The sequence below is a fragment of the Rutidosis leptorrhynchoides genome, chromosome 10 (genome assembly GCF_046630445.1).
Source record: "Rutidosis leptorrhynchoides isolate AG116_Rl617_1_P2 chromosome 10, CSIRO_AGI_Rlap_v1, whole genome shotgun sequence".
NCBI lineage: Eukaryota > Viridiplantae > Streptophyta > Magnoliopsida > Asterales > Asteraceae > Rutidosis > Rutidosis leptorrhynchoides.
The window spans coordinates 210797497-210816665 of NC_092342.1; the positions used below are offsets into that span (position 1 = coordinate 210797497).

The 19169-nt window shown below is 35.0% G+C and overlaps 2 protein-coding genes, 1 non-coding gene and 1 pseudogene across 3 annotated transcripts; 3 read left to right on the forward strand and 1 right to left on the reverse strand.

Annotated features, from left to right (window-relative positions):
• Window positions 1–372: 372 nt before the first annotated feature.
• On the reverse strand, window positions 373–2116 carry LOC139870797 (peter Pan-like protein). Its single transcript, XM_071858568.1, has 6 exons — window positions 2099–2116; window positions 1467–1652; window positions 1140–1370; window positions 980–1076; window positions 766–905; window positions 373–387 (listed from the first exon to the last, which is right to left on the reverse strand). The coding sequence occupies exons 1-6, from the start codon at window positions 2114–2116 to the stop codon at window positions 373–375; spliced, it is 687 nt and encodes a 228-aa protein (XP_071714669.1).
• A 2057-nt stretch (window positions 2117–4173) lies between these two features.
• LOC139872251 (probable ribosome-binding factor A, chloroplastic) lies at window positions 4174–7381 on the forward strand (annotated as a pseudogene).
• A 17-nt stretch (window positions 7382–7398) lies between these two features.
• On the forward strand, window positions 7399–14469 carry LOC139872252 (probable ribosome-binding factor A, chloroplastic). Its single transcript, XM_071860094.1, is given in 4 exon segments — window positions 7399–7681; window positions 7683–7742; window positions 8159–8332; window positions 14272–14469. Coding segments are annotated over 4 exon segments (501 nt in total). The 5' UTR covers window positions 7399–7561; the 3' UTR covers window positions 14419–14469.
• TRNAE-CUC (transfer RNA glutamic acid (anticodon CUC)) lies at window positions 11985–12057 on the forward strand. Its single transcript has one exon. It is a non-coding gene; the product is annotated as a tRNA-Glu (tRNA).
• Window positions 14470–19169: the final 4700 nt, after the last annotated feature.

The window sequence follows — 19169 nt, forward strand, 5'->3', positions numbered from 1 at the left end:
TGTCGTGATGATGAATTCGATCAACGACGTGCAGGTTGAAGGTTGTTGATGGTGTGCTGGATAGATCGCTAGGTTTAGATAGTGGTTCGGTTGTTTCTGGGCCTCCTATTTTAGGACTTTATTTAGGCTCATCTGTTGATAAATTAGCTAAAAATGATTTGGGTTTGAGCCCCCAAGAAAATGAGCATCTTTTAAGACTAACTAATTGAGTTTGGTTCTGTTCCGTAGTTGTTTAGGTTGTAGACTTGCATAAGTTGGATATCAAGGATGCTCCCTCTTCATTGGCTTTACATCATATGGTTGTACTTAGCGGCATCTTATTTGAGAAAGCAAAGAAAGATTTCAAAGATGTTTAGGTTGAAGGAAAATATTTTAACCCGAAGACGTCTACAAAACAAAAGAGAAAGTATAGGGTCAGGAAAGTTCACTGGGAGAGATGAGAAAATTTAATGTTGATGGCATGTGAGGTTTTTGTGTTTATTTTAGTAGGTGGTTGCTTTGTGCTTTGTTATTAGTATTGTGGCTGTAGTCTGTTTTATATTGTTGTTCGGCTTTGGTGTAGGTTTTTCGCATGTTGTTGACTTTAGTGAGGCTTGTGTTGTTTTCCGCTTTTTCTCGGTTGTAGTCGTGCCTTGTGGCTTTGGTGTTGTATTCGTTTACGAGTCTTCATCATTTGGATGAAGTTGCGCGAGTTCTTATATAGTTATAGTTTTTTTAGAAGAAAAAAAAATGAGAGTTGGATGGATGGATGGATGGATTTTGCACTTGATGATTTTGCACAAACTTTCTTATTCTATTAGAGACACCAACTGGCTGCAATCTAATGGAATAATGCCGAAAATCGATAAGCTTCGTGTCTTTGTTGTAATTAAGTAACATGATTCTCTGGCATGATGATAGTTTAACTTGCAATATGTGTTCCAACATTAAAAATAAAAGCTATTGATAAACATACAAACATAATATAAAAAATATACACTCACTGTATTAATGTCGATGGCAGAAAAGATGTTTTGAAACATTATAGTCACCAGCTTCAAATGTTGCTCCCCGGTCCTAAAACCAGACAACACAATCTAAATAAAAATGTAAAACCTTAAATGATGAAAAAAAGTATGTACTTAAAATTAGGGAGTTACCAGAGGTGAGTTTTTAAACAAATCTTTCGGAACTCTTGGACGTAAAAGAGAATTAGCGATATCAACAGCTAACGAGTTTTCCTGAATTTTAAACGTAAGAGTGGGACCCGGTGGCGTTCGTGCAACTCTCAAATAAGGAGAGTTTCCTGTTTTTGATAAAATAAGAAAATGAGTAACTCTCATTGGCCCTGCAACATTCAAGAAATCTCTAAGGTTGTTACTTTTCTTCTCCTGCAATTAACACCACCAGATAAATAAATAACAAGCGAACGAGTTAAGAAAAACAATACATACAGTGAGATATTAATAGATAACGAGTATATATACCTTTTGGTTTAAAGCAGTATACGGAAGCATCATTTTACGCAAATCAGCTTGCAATTGTTTAAGAGAACCAGGTAATTTCAACCTTGAAAAAACAAAACTCCTTGGTATTTTATCACCAGTTACAGGATCCACATTCTGTTGTGGTGGTTGCTTCTTTGCTGGCTTCACAAATCCCATCTTCTTTTTCTGATTCAAATATATATAATTTTTTGTAACTTTTTATATTATATAATCTACAATTACAATATGTAAGTATGAGTTTAAGCAAACGCACGTGCCAAATGTGTGATTACAACAGAACTAACTAAATGAAAGCTATGTGACCTGCTGACGACGGCGTAACGAAAAAAACGGAATGGACGTCTAACATAATTAATTTGTTACTTGAGTAGTATAAATAGTCGATTGAATCACTAAAATAGTTAGCTTATGAAATGTGAATCAATTTCTCTATAGTTTCTGTTGTAATCGTTAAACAAATCATTAAGACCAAATAAAGCCAAAACCATTGCTATTCAGGTGGAATTTTTTAGTTCAATACCTATTTATACAAATCCAGATTAACATAACAGTAAACTAGTATCCGTGCATTTTAATAAAGAATAAAAGCTTTAATAGCTGAAATTACTTACATTACGGAAGCGAGCCATCTATGTATAGATAAATAAGTAAGTAACTCGGTGCCCTAAAACTCAAACTGCATATATCCATACAAGTGATTGGTAAATGCAAAAATTAAGAAAGATGAATACGATTTGATGAAAAGTAAACGTGAAAATAGAGTTACATACCTGAATTCGATGTGTCTAAGAGAGGCGACAGTGAAGGATTTTGAAGGGGTTTTAAAGAGAAACGATGAACACGGGCAGTGAGAGTTCGTTTAGAGAGTGATGGGGCTTTTAATGAGAGACGATGATTACGGGGTTTTGAAGATGTCGTGATGATGAAGTCGATCAATGACGTGCAGGTTGAAGGTTATTATTGGTGTGTTGGATGGATCGCTAGGTTTAGATAGTGGTTCGATTGTTTCTGGGCCTCCTATTTTGGGACTTTATTTAGGCTCATCTGTTGATAAATTAGCTAAAAATGATTTTGGTTTGAGCCCCCAAGAAAATGAGCATCTTTTAAGACTAACTAATCGAGTTTGGTTCTGTTCCGTAGTTGTTTAGGTTGTAGACTTGCATAAGGTGGATGTCAAGGATGCTCCCTCTTCATCGGCTTTACATCATATGGTTGTAATTGGCGGCACCTTTTTTGAGAAAGCAAAGAAAGATTTCAAAGATGTTTAGGTTGAAGGAAAATTTCTTAACCCGAAGACGTCTACAAAACAAAAGAGAAAGTATAGGGTCAGGAAAGTTCACTGGGAGAGATGAGAAAATTTAATGTTGATGGCATGTGAGGTTTTTGTGTTTATTTTAGTAGGTGGTTGCTTTGTGCTTTGTTATTAGTATTGTGGCTGTAGTTTGTTTTATATTGTTGTTCGACTTTGGTGTAGGTTCTTCGCATGTTGTTGACTTTAGTGAGGCTTGTGTTTTTTTCCGCTTTTTCTCAGTTGTAGTCGTGCCTTGTGACTTTGGTGTTGTATTCGTTTATGAGTCTTCATCATTTGGATAAAGTTGCGCGAGTTCTTATATAGTTATAGTTTTTTAGAAGAAAAAAATGAGAGTTGGTTTACTTGTTTTAGTATACAAGGGGAATCAAGTTTTATCCTTAGACTATCACTTTTTATCTCTTTAGTCGTTAAATAAGGGAGATGATAAATGCATTCTATGTTTTGATAAATTCACTTTCATAGTGTATTATTTGCCTGTATAGTTGTACAGTACAAATTATCAATGCTTAATATAGGTGGTTTATCAAATTGTAAGTGGAAATATCACTTCATGTTGAACATATATCAATTACATTGATAACACGATACATACAAATAAAAATAAATAAAAGATTTGTCTAAGTGTAACTCTTAAAATATAGTTAAGGAATTAAAATATGCATTATTGATGGTACAATGAGGTACTGGGTAAGGTGGTTATGTGTAGAGTACAACTATAAATTGCATGTCTAAATATTTAAGGATAACAGCTTTTTAGTTTCATGCTAAAGAGTCATTGATCGCTTTTTATATATTATATATATATATATATATACCCCCTTTATCTAAATGATAAAGTGGTGATGAATAATGTTTATATGTGCTTTAAACATTTGTACCACAAGCTTCACCATATGTACCCACAACAACACCAACACATGTAAATTGACAAAACTACCCTTACCTCTTTATAAGCTACCCTATATTTCTAGATCTTTCCATTGCTTTCGGGGAATGTATTATCCAGCGCACCATTCTCACACGCCATTGTTTCAACTCTTCCTTCTCCAAACTGTTCTAAAAAAACGGCATTCATGGAGTCCAACGGTTTACGGTGTGTCTCGTGAACGATTTCTAATACCTGAGGTGATCGATAAGCATGAAAATTTAGGGTTTCAATCTTACGACTTCGAATTTTTTTTTTCTCTCGGAATGGAACGGCTTCCAATCGACACTGTTGACATGAAGGTTATGGTTTCAATTATACGTTTGTTTCGATTAACCGTTGTCAAATTTGCTAGTTTTATTTTCTATACTAGGTTTTGAGTTGTACGACTACTCAAAACCCTTCATTTATATTTATATAGATTTTATAGACGATAAGAAGAAGCAACAGTGACAAACTATAAATAACATTCTAGTTATAGCTAAATTAACACCCTGTAAAATTGTAAAAATACCTTTCAACTATTGGATACACATGCCATTTATCTCTTACCGAGCAAACTAAGGAAACTATTGACTATTTGTCAAATCTTGAAGGAGTAATTTGCAATAACAATACAGGAGGTTCCCGGCAACAAGATATTACTCATTTCTTCCTGGTAGTTACAAAGAATCCTTTCTTCATTTCATTTATGATATCTGCTTCAAATTAACGAATTTAAACAATTATTTAATTCTGTAATGCCGCCATACTCTATCCTTACTACCACCGCCAATCACCACCATCTTCCACCGCCATCAACCACCGCAACATGCTGCCGCGTATTTCCCCCAACCCTACCTTCATCAACACCTTCAATTAATTTCCCTATTGCGAAATTCAGTACCACACTCACTCACCATATAAAAAAACAAACAATTTAATAATTTGTATGGCGAAGGAAAGGAGAGTGAAAATGGTGGCCAAACAGATACAGAGAGAGCTTTCTGATATGTTGCTGACCGACCAGGTTTTACAGTACGCTATCCTGCCCGAAGCTGCTCTTGGTGCTGACCGCTACTTGTCTTCTATTACTACCATTAGTGATGTCGAAATCTCATCAGATTTACAGGTATTTTAAACTAGCTTTTTGTTGAAATTGAGCTATATATGTTTGGTACTATCACTGGTTCTACAATTAGGGTTTGATTGTTGTGTAATTGATTGAATGAATTGGTATTATTGAAACGCAAGAACATTATACTGAAAACTCATAATGTGAGGCATATAATTCTATATTTGAGTATTTCTTATGGTTGTTACTATTATATTATTTGAGTTCTTATTGGGAGCAGTTCCTGTATGTGTAGATATAAAATAATCTTAAAATTTGGTTTACAACTTAATCAATATTAATTAATAATTGATAATGATTTAGAGCTCGTGCTACATGCACCTAACCAAATAAGATTACTAAATACGTTTACAATGAATGACAGTTGTTTTACGACTTTTGTTAATCATTTTGGGGCCATTTCTTCTATCTGTTGTGTAGGTGGTTAAGGTATATGTATCTGTTTTTGGTGATGAACGAGGAAAGGAGGTAGCCATGTCCGGGTTAAAGTCGAAAGCAAAATATGTGCGTGGTCAATTGGGCAAGCGTATGAAACTACGCTTGACTCCTGAGATACGTTTTATCAAAAATGAATCATTAGAGAGAGGAAGCAGGGTAAGAATTTATGAATTATTGAATATTAGTTGTATGTATCGAAACAAATAACGACATGCCTTATAAAAAAAGTTTGTAGAAATTTCTCTAACTCTTTTATTGCTTCATATGTTGAATTTTCCTTGACTTAGTTTTATTATGTATTGTATATCCTCATAGGAATGTTACATCAATAAGGCTTTGATGTAGCAATTTGTAATGGTGAATGGGTTTCTAATATAGGAGGATCAGCAACTAATATCTCATATGCATTCATGTTTTTCAATCCATTTGCTAACTGATTTGTATGTTCAGGTGATTGCTATATTAGATAAGATTAAGGGTGAGAAGAAGACTGTGAAAACCTAGTGGGTGATCAAAATGAGTCAACCAATGCAAATGAAGATGATGAAGACTGGGAGGATGATGACCCTGATGATGACATCATCTATGTGAAGTAGTTAGCTTGTGGTGTTTTGCTTTTTTCATCTGCACTAAGCATGTTTGCATGCTTCCTCTCCCCTTGTGAGTTCTCATCCTCAATCAATTATGTATGTGTACGATGCATTTATGTGCAGAATGTTGTGTGTATTTTTTTCATAAATGAAAACAATTTTTGGCAAGATGGGCGGGTCATGAAAGGTTGGCTAATGGATTGAAAGGGGTCTGGGTTGAAATAGGTCATCTTTACTTCGTGTCAAAATGGGTCGGGTCGGGTTTGGTGAACTTGCAAACACTTATGCTAATTTTGAACATTTTAAAGATATATAATGTGATAAGTATGGTTATGAAAAAACTTCTATGTATTTATAATTAAAATCCATGAGTACAACACTTTCTATCTGTTTTGCCCTTTCGACTCATTTGACCTATTTTCCGTCTAAACTCGTTAAAGATATGGTTATGAAAAAACCTTCATGTATTTATAATTAAAATCCATGAATACAATTATGTCAGATTTGCTTGATTAAGCAAATGAAGTTTATATCATTTGAGTATTTGACAGTCCATTAGGGTTAACCATGTTGGTTTAATGTTTCTCCATGGTTGTACCTATGTCGTCTACAAAGTTTGCTCTTGCATACCTTGAACAAAACTTGTTAAGTTATTGATTTATTAGTATTTAATCCTCTAAAAGAATTGTGTTCTGGAATGCATAAACAGGTAATCCTTACTCCAATACTGTAAATTTGTTATCAGTAGCTAATTTACCCAACAAAATGCTTAATATTTAAAATGCATTATACATTATCATTTGTGAATCCCTTTCAAAATCATTGATATTGTGCTCGACACTGATGACCCTGCTTTACTATGTGCAGTATCGGGATTCGAGGCAGTGTATCGAGTTGTAACCAATTGCTTCCATCACGTGTGTCCAATTTGCCTGTTCATCAATTTTGTATCGAGTTTTTTTCTTTTTTCATTTGTATTCTGCCTACAATTGTCTTTCACAACCTTCCTACTTCCCCCTTTTTTATTCTAATTCTTTGGCACCTTACGGTCATACTATCCAAAAGATTTCAGAAAAACTTCACATATCACCAAAGGGTTTTTAACCTAGCGGTATCGAAGTAACTTATCAACTTTCAGGTTGTGAGTTCAAGTCATGTCATGAACAAAAATGATATATGAGTTCGTGGTTTCAAAAACAAACTTGACATGTCACGACAAGAGAAGCAAATCCTAATCGAACATATATTTGCTCAATGGATACACAAATTACTCATCGTAAAACTTCAAATGCGTTCGATATACTTTTATCTTCAATGATTGCCTCGCCGTTCAATGCAGGTTGCCGAAGCAAACAAAACAATCTAAGCAAAAGCAAACTATTGACATTTTGTCAAATCTTGAAGGAGCAATTTGCAATAACAATACATAACAAGATATTACTCATTTCGTCTGGTAGCTAGCAAAAAACTTCATTTCCTCGTTTAATTCTGTAATGCCGCCATACTCTATCCTTACTACCAGTCTACCACCACCAATCACCACCATCTTCCACCGCCATCAACCACCGCAACATGCTGCCGCGTATTTCCCCCGACCCTACCTTCATCAACACCGTCAATTAATTTCCCTATTGCGAAATTCAGTACCGCACTCACTTACTCACCATATAAAAAAAAAACAATTTAATAATTTGTATGGCGAAGGAAAGGAGAGTAAAAATGGTGGCCAAACAGATACAGAGAGAGCTTTCTGATATGTTGCTGACCGACCAGGTTTTACAGTACGCTATCCTGCCCGAAGCTGCTCTTGGTGCTTGACCGCTACTTGTCTTCTATTACTACCATTAGTGATGTCGAAATCTCATCAGATTTACAGGTATTTTAATATAGATTTTTGTTGAATTTGACCTATATGTTTGGTACTATTAATGGTACTACAATTAGGGTTTGATTGCTGTGTAATTGATTGAATGATTTGGTAGTATTGAAACGCAAGAACCGTATACTGAAAACTCATAATTTGAAGCATATAATACTATATTTAAGTAGTTCTTATGGTTCTCACTATTATTTGAGTTCTTATTGAAAGCAGTTCCTGTATGTGTAAATATAAAATAATCTGAACATTTGGTTTACAACTTAATCAATATTAATTATTAATTAATAATAATTTAGAGCTCGTGCTACATGCACCTAACCAAATAAAGTTATGAAATACGTTTACAATGAATGACAGTTGTTTTACGACTTTGGTTACTCATTTGGGGGCCATTTCTTCTATCTGTTGTGTAGGTGGTTAAGGTATATGTATCTGTTTTTGGTGATGAACGAGGAAAGGAGGTAGCCATGTCCGGGTTAAAGTCAAAAGCAAAATATGTGCGTGGTCAATTGGGCAAGCGTATGAAACTACGGTTGACTCCTGAGATACGTTTTATTGAAGATGAATCATTAGAGAGAGGAAGCAGGGTAAGAATTTAAGAATTACTAAACATTAGTTGTATATACGTGTTCATATGATCTTTTTGCAATGTGGATGCGCCAATGGCATAGTGTACCTGTCTGAATTTATGTTTTTCAGTCCACATGATAACTGATTTTCATGTTCAGGTGATTGCTATATTAGATAAGATTAAGAGTGAGAAGAAGACTGTAGAGAATCTAGTGGGTGATCAAAATGAGTCAACCAATGCAAATGAAGATGATGAAGATTGGGAGGATGATGACCCTGATGATATCATCATCTATGTGAAGTAGTTGGCTCGTGGTCTTTTGCTTTTTTCTCCCGAACTAAGCTTGTTTGCATGCTTACTCTCCTATGGTTAGTTCTCATCATCAATCAATTATGTATGTGTACGATACATTTATCATTTATGTGAATCATGGTGTGTGTTTCCCTCATACATTAAAACTATGCTTGGCAAGATGGGCGGGTCATGAGTGATGGGTAATGGATCGGAATGGGTTTAGGTCATCCTTGCAAACATTTCTGTTAATTTCTAACAATATAAAGATTTTTTCATGTGTTAAGTATGGTTATAAAAATACTTCTATGTATATATAATTAAAATATATGAGTACAATTATGTAGAAGGTTATGTCATATGTGCACCTTTAATAGACTTTGGACAACTTTCTATCTGTTTTACCCTATCGACTTTTTTGATATGTGACCCGTCTAATCAACTTTTTTGATATGACCCGTAGGAGATACAGTAACATACAACTCCTATCAACCAAATTATAATTACATTGGGTTGAAATTGCCATCTCTAAATGAAAACTAGAAAGTGATCATGCATCAACACTTAATATACTATATACCCAATATGAAGTGATCTTGGCCGCAGCAAACTACATGTGGTCCCATGGTTTCGCCACCAGCGTTTATCGGGATAACCCTTGCATCCACCGATGAAAAATCCAACCGCGTGGTTGTGACCGGTGAGTTTGCTCTTGGCGGTGTAACCCCATCCGGATATGTCGGCTTAAACCGCTGAAAGGGTTCGCCGGATACAGGTGGGGGGTACATTGTGTACCCTGCTTGAGCAGCCGCCTCCGTAGTCAAAACTGGCGTTTGCTGACTACCAGACGGCGCGTGTTGAATTGCTGTTTGAGTATGCTCCGATGATTCCTCGGAAGTCATGATACTGTTAAAGAAAAAATTCAGAAATTTTGTAAATAACGAGTCATACAATTCAAAACCTTAAAAGAAAAAGCAATTAAACAGTCTTGAATTAATTCGACTCTCAATGAAAGCACCACTTGATCATGCATATTTTAACCGAGGGGTCTTAACATGCTTGCTCAACGTAAAGGAGGGGTTTAAGGATCTTAGAACGTGGCTCTCCGGTCCGGCTACCGTGAATAACCCTGGCCGACATGATGATGTCGGCGGGGTGGCCAAGTGATTAAGTCCACCTTCGATGACGTCCGTCGATCAGAAGGCCCCAAGCAAGGTTGTAGGTACCAGTTAATAGGGAACTCACCTGTTAACCTTTAGAAGATGATAGAAGATGTAAGTTACGTAGGATGTGTGGTAGAAGATGGCTACGTAACGTGGTCCGTTGCTAACGACGATTAGGGTTTGTATTTATAGGCAAACCCTAATTCTAGAACCGTCATAGGATAGTGATAATCGTTTCCATAACCATCTCCCCCGAATCACGGATATAATTATGGAAAAGATATTTGCTTGTTAGCTAAGCAACCGCCGTAAAGGGACCAGATACGGATCCGCATGCCGCATGACGCATGAGAGAACCCCGCATACGCACCATAGCGCATGCCCGTGTGTATGTTACATGCGCATGCGGGCTGCGGTATCATTAATGTTTGATATTTAAGATGCATTATACATTATCACATTTGAATCTCTTGTGAAATCATTGATGCTGTGCTTTAAGTTGATGACTCTACTCTACTTTGTGCAGTATCGGGATTCGAGGCTGTTTATCAAGTTGTAACCAATTGCTTCCTTCACGTGTCCAATTTGTCAATTCCTTTCTTCCTCCAGCACTTTATGTTTCTTTTTCTATTTTCTTAGGTCAGTTTTTAAGATAGAATGTCTTGAGTAAGCGCATGATTCGCGAATGCACTTTGTAATTTGTAATGATGAGTAAATAACAAAAAAAAAAATCTTTAGAACGAGGGGGATGACTGATGGGGTGTAAGATGTAAGAGATGAGAGTACAGTAATTGTTGTTCTCTTATTATATACAGAGAGTATGTGATATGTGATTTCTTCGATAATTGGAGATTAATTTGGATGTACAAATGTCAAAATGTCTGTGGGGTTATCAATTGGTCAGTATTTACACTTCGAAAAAGGAATACCTGCATAAGTGTAAAGCGACAGTTACATGTTGTGTTCGTCTTTTATTAGCGTAGTGTAGAAAAGGAAAGGAAACAGAAAGAGAGAAATGAAGAGCATAATTTATCTATGTAATGAACACTATGCGTAGTCTTACAGGGTGTGCAAAATAAGTAATCCAGTAGTCGTCTTATAGGGTGTGCAAAATAAGAAACTGCACATGGCTTAAAATTTTGGTAGGGTCCAAATTTTTTTTTTAAAAAACTCCTTACATATACATATTTTATTTGGAATTTGCTAACGACAACCCTAACTCTAATGGCTGTCATTAAGAATTAAATAATTATTAAAGTGAGATCAAATACTTATTTTATATTGGCTAAATAATAATTGAGCTTAAGTTAATTAAATATTTTGTTGGACTAATTTAATATAATAAAAGTTCATAGAATATGTGCAACAAAGCTCTAGATTAAATTGTTACATGATAAAAGATATTGATTCTGTTATAAAGGACATGTGCGAAATATCACGAGTTATGAGATGTATCATCATTATCTTGGTGATAGTATTTCAAAATGAGTTGATACTTCTACTTGCTCATTCTATTAAATCAAAGATCTTAAAAGGAAAAAAAAAAAAAAACAAAAAAGAAAGCAAATAAAGTATTACTATGTGATATTTGACTTACCCAGACACTAGTCACCAAAAAGACATGTCTGCCGTTAAAAAATCAAGAACACATGTCTTTAATTATGATATGTAAATGTCTAGTTTGAGTGTATTAGTGTTGAGGAATCTTTCTTAGAATTCATGAAAGTTGATGATACAATTGGTCAGGGATCTTTTGATATTACTTTTGACGAGTTAAAGTCTTCCGATCTTGATATCGTTTTAGGCACTTTCTATCTATGATGACTATTGTTTAGTAGTATAATCTTTTTATATGCGTTGATAAATTTAGCGTTTACAATGGTCCATTATTTAGATCTCACACAACACGTGGTCTTAAAAATTAATAAGACGGCCATCTATGTATATGTATACATATACTCCGTACAAGTTTTTTGGTGCATTAGAAAAACTAATATCCTCCATTATAATGTAGAATGTAGTTCTATGGGGAGGTGACTTTTACAAGAAAACCAATTACTCCATACACGTATAGCAAACTTTACATTATGTTGGAAGAGTATGTGTGATGCATGTTTACGCATATGTTCTACTTCTACGTTCTACTTCTATGTTCAACGATTATGGGTAGATGCTGATTTTGTAAATACAATTAACTAGCAAAACTTGCAAGAATCCGTTGCAGTCTAGTTGATTAGGATGCTCGGCTCTCACCCGAGAGACCCGGGTTCATGTCCCGGCAACGGAAATTTATTAAATATTTCATATTTTCAACCCGAGTCACATTACACATTTGAAAATGTTTGTATTATGATACTTTACCAAGTGATAGTGTTTGCTTAGTAGAAAGTGACATTTTTGTTACTCCGTATAATGTATACAACCCTATTTCACTTGCAAGAATCCATTGTAGTCTAGTTGATTAGGATACTCGGCTCTCACCAGAGAGACCCGGGTTCATGTCCCGGCAACGAAAATTTATTAAATATTTCATATTTTCCACCCGAGTCACATTACACATTTGAAAATGTTTGTATTATGATACTTTACCAAGTGATAGTGTTTGCTTAGTAGAAAGTGACATTTTTGTTACTCCGTATAATGTATACAACCCTATTTAAAAGTGACGACCACAATTTCACGAATAATAGATACGACACTTTTAAAACAAATATGTCACTTTCGAGCCAGGCTATAGCTAGACATGAGGCATCTTGTTCTCAATTATGTAAATTTTATAAATTTTTTAATTATAAAAAATTTTATGAATTTTAACCCATACTTGAGCTTCGTAGAATTGAGTATTGTTGTTTATTACGAAGTATCTTTGTAATTTTTAACCCGCGGCATATGTAAGACACCTATAAGATTTGTTTTATGATTAGAAATTGAACATATTTTTATTTGGAATTTTATTAATGAAGAAACAATAGGAAAGGTCGTGATTCTCTCTTCCCTAAATATAGTTAAGACCTTGGTTAGATTTTATGATCAATACTATTTGTTTGTAACGTTCTTCGGGTTTCTGTCATTGTAACAGTTGTGATTAGTTTTTCACATGTTTCCCTGGTTTTTTACCCGGTCGATTAGCCTTGTGTGATGTAAGTTTGAGTGGTGGGTTAATTATTAGATTATTGGAGTATAAAATAGTTTTTTGGAGTTTTGCTAAAAAAAAAAAAAAAAATTAAGCTGTAGATTTTGAGGTTGTAAAGTCGTGATGTCGTGTTGATTCAAGTTGTGTTTGTGAAGATTGAAGTTATCAGTCAACGATCTTGCTAGTCATATAGGGGTATCTATTTATAATATTATTACCTTTTAGAAAAAGATAAGAACTAAAGTTTTAATATTTAACACATTATTTATTTACCATGATTGATATATATGGTAATATTAGTACTCCGTATTAGTTACTTACGTAACCTGATAAAAAGTTGGTTATGTAATATACTCCGTATCATATTTTTTGGAATGGAACTTGATTATAAAATCTTTTCAATATAAATGTATGATTTAATTTCTCCTTAAATAACATTTACAAAATGTCAAAAGCATACCATGCTTAATGAAACTTACAATTAAAATCAAATGATTAAAAGTTAATCTAGTTTAAAAAATTATACATTACAGTAACACTAAATGATTCCATTACATATTGCATAGTAACGTACAATACACAATCTGCAATATAAGATAACATATAGCAATTTAATTTAAGTATAAATAAATATAACTATTATAATTACCACAATGCACCACCGAGCCTTTGGCTGAGTGGTACCAACCTCTTTGGGAGCGGGCCCGTATCCCACTATGTGGTGCGAGTTCGAATCTAAGGAGGGCCAGTTTTCTCAGAGGAGGTTTCCCAGGGCCGTATAGTGGCGCCATCTGTGCTGCAGTGGGCCCTACAATGTTCAAAGCACTTGGGTATTAGGTATTATTCCTAACGATGGGTGTGAGGGAGATTCGATCCTGGGTTTCTGGTCAACGAGTGCGTGGGTCTAACCAACTAACCAGCCGTTCAATTTTTTTTTACCACAATGCATATATTGAATTGATTGTTATTGTTATTGTTATTGCAATGAGTGTGCAAAAAAGCATTAGCATGAAGAAGCATTTCTTCTTCTATTTTCTTGTCCAATTTCCAGTTTTTATTCTACGATGTAATTCAAGTTACATAAATTATAGCGAAGCGCTTTCGAAATCAATCATGTTTTTTTGAAGGCCAACATATGTGCGTGGTCAATTAGGCATGCGTATGAAACTACGGTTGACTCCTGAGATACGCTTTATCGAAGATGAATCATTAGAGAGAGGAAGCAGGGTAAGAATCTAAGAATTACTAAACATTAATTGTATATACGTGTTCATATGATCTTATTGCAATGTGGATGCCCCAATGGCATAGTGTACTTGTCTGAATTTATGTTTTTCAATCCATTTGATAACTGATTTTTATGTTCAGGTGATTGCTATATTAGATAAGATTAAGGGTGAGAAGAAGACTGTAGAAAATCTAGTGGTTGAGCAAAATGAGTCAACTAATTCAAATGAAGATGATGAAGACTGGGAGGATGATGACCCTGATGATGACATCATCTATGTGAAGTAGTTGGCTCGTGGTCTTTTGCTTTTTTCTTCCGAACTAAGCTTGTTTGCATGCTTCCTCAACCCTTGTGAGTTATCATCCTTGATCAATTATGTATGTGTACGATGCATTTATGTGAAGAATGGTGTGTGTTTCCCTCATAAAAGAAAACAATTTTTGGCAAGATGAGCGGGTCATGAAAGTTTGACTAATGGATCAAAAGGGGTTTGAGGTGAAATAGGTCAAAGTTACTACGCATCAAAATGGGCCGGGTCAGGTTTGGTGAACTTGCAAACACTTGTAATAATTTTGAACATTTTTAAGATATATAATATGATTAGTATGGTCATGAAAAAAACTTCTATGTATTTACAATTAAAATCCATGAGTACAATTATGTAGAAGGTTTTACTTTTAATAGACTTTGGACAACTTTCTATCTGTTTTACCCTTTCGACTCATTTGACCTATTTTCCGTCTAAACTCTTTAAAGATATATAATGTGATAAGTATGGTTATGACAAAACCTTCATGTATTTATAATTAAAATCCATGAGTACAATTATATCATTTGAGTATTTGACAGTCCATTAGGGTCAATCATGTTGGTTTAATGTTTCGCCATGGTTGTACTTGTACCTATGTGGTCTACAAAGTTTGCCCGTGCATACCTTGAACAAAACTTGTTAAAAATGTTATTGAGTTATTAATATATAATCCTCAAAAAGAATTGTGTTTTTGAATGCATAAACAGGTAATCCTTACTCCAATACTGTAAATTTGATATAACAGTAGCTAATTTACGCAACAAAATTCTTTATATTTCGAAATCATTTATATTGTGCTCGACATTGAATACCCTGCTTTACCATGTGCAGTATCGGGATTCGAGGCAGTGTACCGAGTTGTAACCAATTGCTTCCATCACGTTTGTCCAATTTGCCTGTTCCTTACTGCGGCAATTTGTGTTTCTTTTTCTATCTTCGTAGGTCAGTTTTTATGATCGAATGTTTTGACAAAACTCGTGAATTGTGAATGCACTCTGTAATGCTATGTAAATAATCTTTAGGATATGCGGATGATACGATTTTTTTTGGCGAATGGAGTAGACGTAATGCGCGAAATTTAATGTACTTGTTGGAATGTTTTGAACGGGCTTCGGGACTGAAGGTTAATTATAATAAAAGTCAATTATTTGGGATAGGCATCAGTAATGATAACGTGGAAGCTCTTGCGTCTTGGTGTTCGTGTCTCGGCGGTCGATTGCCTTTCATGTATTTGGGTATTCCCGTGGGTAATAGGATGAAGAAATTGAATGATTGATCCCCGGTGATCGAGAAATTTAACAAGAGGTTAGCGGATTGGAGAGCAAAAATGATTTCTTTCGGTGGACGGTTAACTTTAGTTAAGTCGGTTCTCTCTAGCCTACCTCTCTATTACTTCTCGCTCTTTCGTACCCCTACTTGTGTGCTTAATTCTCTCGAGAGTGTGAGACGGAAATTTTTTTGGGACGGGACGGGTTCTAATTCTAAAATGTCATGGGTTAAGTGGGAAAAAATCTTTCTTCCTCACGAAGAAGGAGGTTTGAATATCATGTCCTTAAAAAGTAAAAATTTGGCTCTTCTTTGTAAGTGGTGGTGGAGGTTTAAAACCGAAACTAACACTTTGTGGGTCATCGTTATTCGTAGCATTTATGGTTCTAATGGAGGTCTTGAGCTTGGTAACGGGCTTGCCCGGAATCCAAACGCTAGCCTTTAGAATTCTATTTATGATGCAGGAAAACATGTGGACGGGTTAGGGATTTCTTTCTCTAATTCTTTCATACGCTCAATCGGGGACGGGAAAAGCACTTCTTTTTGGGATGACATTTGGGTGGGGAACGCAAGCTTTAAGGACAGATTCAAAAGACTACACAGGCTAGAGATTGACAAAGATATCAACATCGGTAACAAAATCGAAGAATTCAAAGGAAATGGGCTTGGCAATTGGGCCTATCCACCGATGGGCCGAACGAATAGTGAACTAAATGAGTTGCGTGATACTGTTCGGAACTTACAGCTGACCGAAGGTAAAAAAGATTGTTGGAGCTGGAATCTTAATTCAGAGGGCATTTATACAGTCAAGGACTGTTCGGTTTTTGTCGACAAAGTCATTCTACCACGTGCGGTTAATTCTATTGAGTCGTTGCGAAATGGTTTGGTTCCAATAAAAGTGGAGGTGTTTATTTGGCGGGCGAGATTAGGACGTATACCGGTAAGATTCGAGTTAGATAAACGGGGCATCGACTTGAATAGTGTGAGATGCCCGATTTGTGATGATGACATTGAGACGGTGGAGCATATACTTTTTTCCTGTCAAGTGGCAAAAGACATTTGGGCTAAAGTTCTTAAATGGTGGGGGTATAATTCGGCTATATTCGGGTTTGAAGATATTTTTAATGGTACTTTCGGCTGTGTAGCACAGGATCATAAAAAGAATCAATGGCAAGCGGTTAGTTGGGTGGTTTGTTACATTCTATGGAAGAATAGAAATGCAAAGGTGTTCAAGAATAAACTCGAGACGGTCCCATCCTTATTTAGCGAGGTTCAAGTTCTTTCATATGACTGGATTTCACGACGTTGCAAGGGTCATATTATGGATTGGCTACAATGGTTCTCACACCCTTAGTTTTAACTCCTTTTGTTAGTTGCAATCTTTGCAATTAGCTTAGGGCGATGTAATTTGTTTTTCCTTATTTCTTTCGTGATGTATCGTGCTGTTAAGGGTGCCCAGTCAACCATGTACTATTCGTGATTGTTTAATATAAGTCTTTCTTGCTTTTCAAAAAAAAAAAAAAAATCTTTAGGGGATGACTGATGGGGTGTAAGATATAAGAGATGAGATTACAGTAATTGCTGTTTTCTTATCTTATTATTATATACAGATTATGTGATTGTGATTGTATTTTTTTGATAACTGAAGATTGTTTGCAATTATTGATTGGTGTTTGCATTTCAGAAAAGGAATACCTGCATATACAGAGTTGGTCTTTTAATAGCGTAGTGTAGAAAAAGAAAGGTAAAAAAAAAAAAAACAAAAAGAATATGTATATGTACATGATACAAGTGTTTTGGTGCATTGAGAAAAACTAGTATCCTTAGTTCTGCTGTGAGGTGAAATTTACAAGATATCCGTAAATATTTTTGTTCGTATTACTGATACTACTTAGGGTGTGTTTGGATGAAACTAGTTTGTAGCTGGAGCTGTAGCTTATTTTTTAAGTTAGAAGCTGGAGCTTATGTCTTATAAGTGTTTGGTAAAGTAGCTGTAGCTTATGTATGTATAATGACATAAAAGGACATAAAATAAATGATAAATAATGATTTAGGGGCTAATAACGTAATTTTACTTCCATAAGTTTCTTAGCTTATTTTCAAAAGTTACTTCAACTAGCTTATTTTTTTTTTTGGTAAGCGAGGAAACCCTCCTATGAACGAGCACATTGACTCCCTCATAGAAGGTAAAACCTCGGGTAATCAAGCCCCCCAAGCACGAGACCTGGTACCGAGTGAACTACCTTAATTTTCTAGAGCTTATTTTTCTCATAACTCTGAAATATGTGTTTGCCAAACAAGACTAGAAGCTTGAGCTTATAAAAAAATAAACTTAAGCTCTCATAAGCTCTTAGAAACTTGTGTGCAAAACACACTCATAATGAAACTTATACAAATAATGATAATACGTTTAGACTCAGTCGGTTCATATTAACTGTCGGTTCAAATTAACTTTCTTGAAATATAACGGAGGAATTACTTCGTACACGTATAGCAAAGTTTACGTTAGGTTGGACGACTACATGTAATGCTGTATGCAATATGTGTAATTAAAAATTTTAATAATAATCCGTTGTACTCAAGTTGGTTAGGATACTCTGCTCTCACTCGAGAGACCTGGGTTCAAGTCCCGGCAACGAAATTATTTTTAAATACTCAAACATTACAAAATATACCAAAGGCAACTCTTTACTCCTTAGTCTTTGAAAAGCAATTCTTTACATTAAAAAATGTTTCGAAATAGTGTTTGCTTACCTATAAAGTGACATTCTTGTTGATGAGTTCGTTGCAAACATGTTTTTTTATAATTTAATTAAACTTTGAATCGACTATGAACAAACTCACGAGAAACTATGACTCGGTAGTTGTAGTTAGCAAGTGTTCCGTTTAAGTTTCGTTCCAAGAGAGTGATGTTTGCTAGCTGAATCTATAAAAACTCATAATCATTCTAAGGTTTGTTTGATTGGGGGGTTTTGAAGTTTAGATATTAAGAAAACTAATTCAATTTTAAAACTAAAAACTAAGAATGATTTGGTAAATATCAATACTAAAGGCATGTACACTTGCTTAATCCACTTGATGCATTCGGATTGTTCTATTGTTTACTTAAGAGCTAGTTGTGTTCAAACTTTGGGCTAGTATCCCTACTAGATGTTAATGTGATCAACCAACACTTACAAATTCCCATAAGTTTGCATTAATTGAATCTAGTTGAATCATATGATTACCTTTAGTACCTAGCCTAGGTTAAAGTCCCCTAAAATCTCTTAGGTGATCAAAATCCCTTAAGAAAACCAACCTCACTATGTTGACTAAAGACCAATTGAAAACCAACCCAAGTTAAGACCCCAATCCCTTGAAAGCCCCAAATTGATTGTCTAGATCACCTAAGTGTTGAAGTATGATATGCTTCCCTAATCAAAGCCCTTTGAAAGTTCCACAAATCATATAATCGAAGTCAAG

What these genes read in the sequence shown, in the direction of transcription:
- LOC139870797 (XM_071858568.1), bottom strand. An exon ending in ATACTGCTTTAAACCAAAAG is followed by an intron (nt 1,371 to 1,466) that starts GTATATATACTC and finishes TGTTAATTGCAG; the next exon opens with GAGAAGAAAAGTAACAACCT. An exon ending in CATCGACATTAATACAGTGA is followed by an intron (nt 906 to 979) that starts GTGTATATTTTT and finishes ACATATTGCAAG; the next exon opens with TTAAACTATCATCATGCCAG.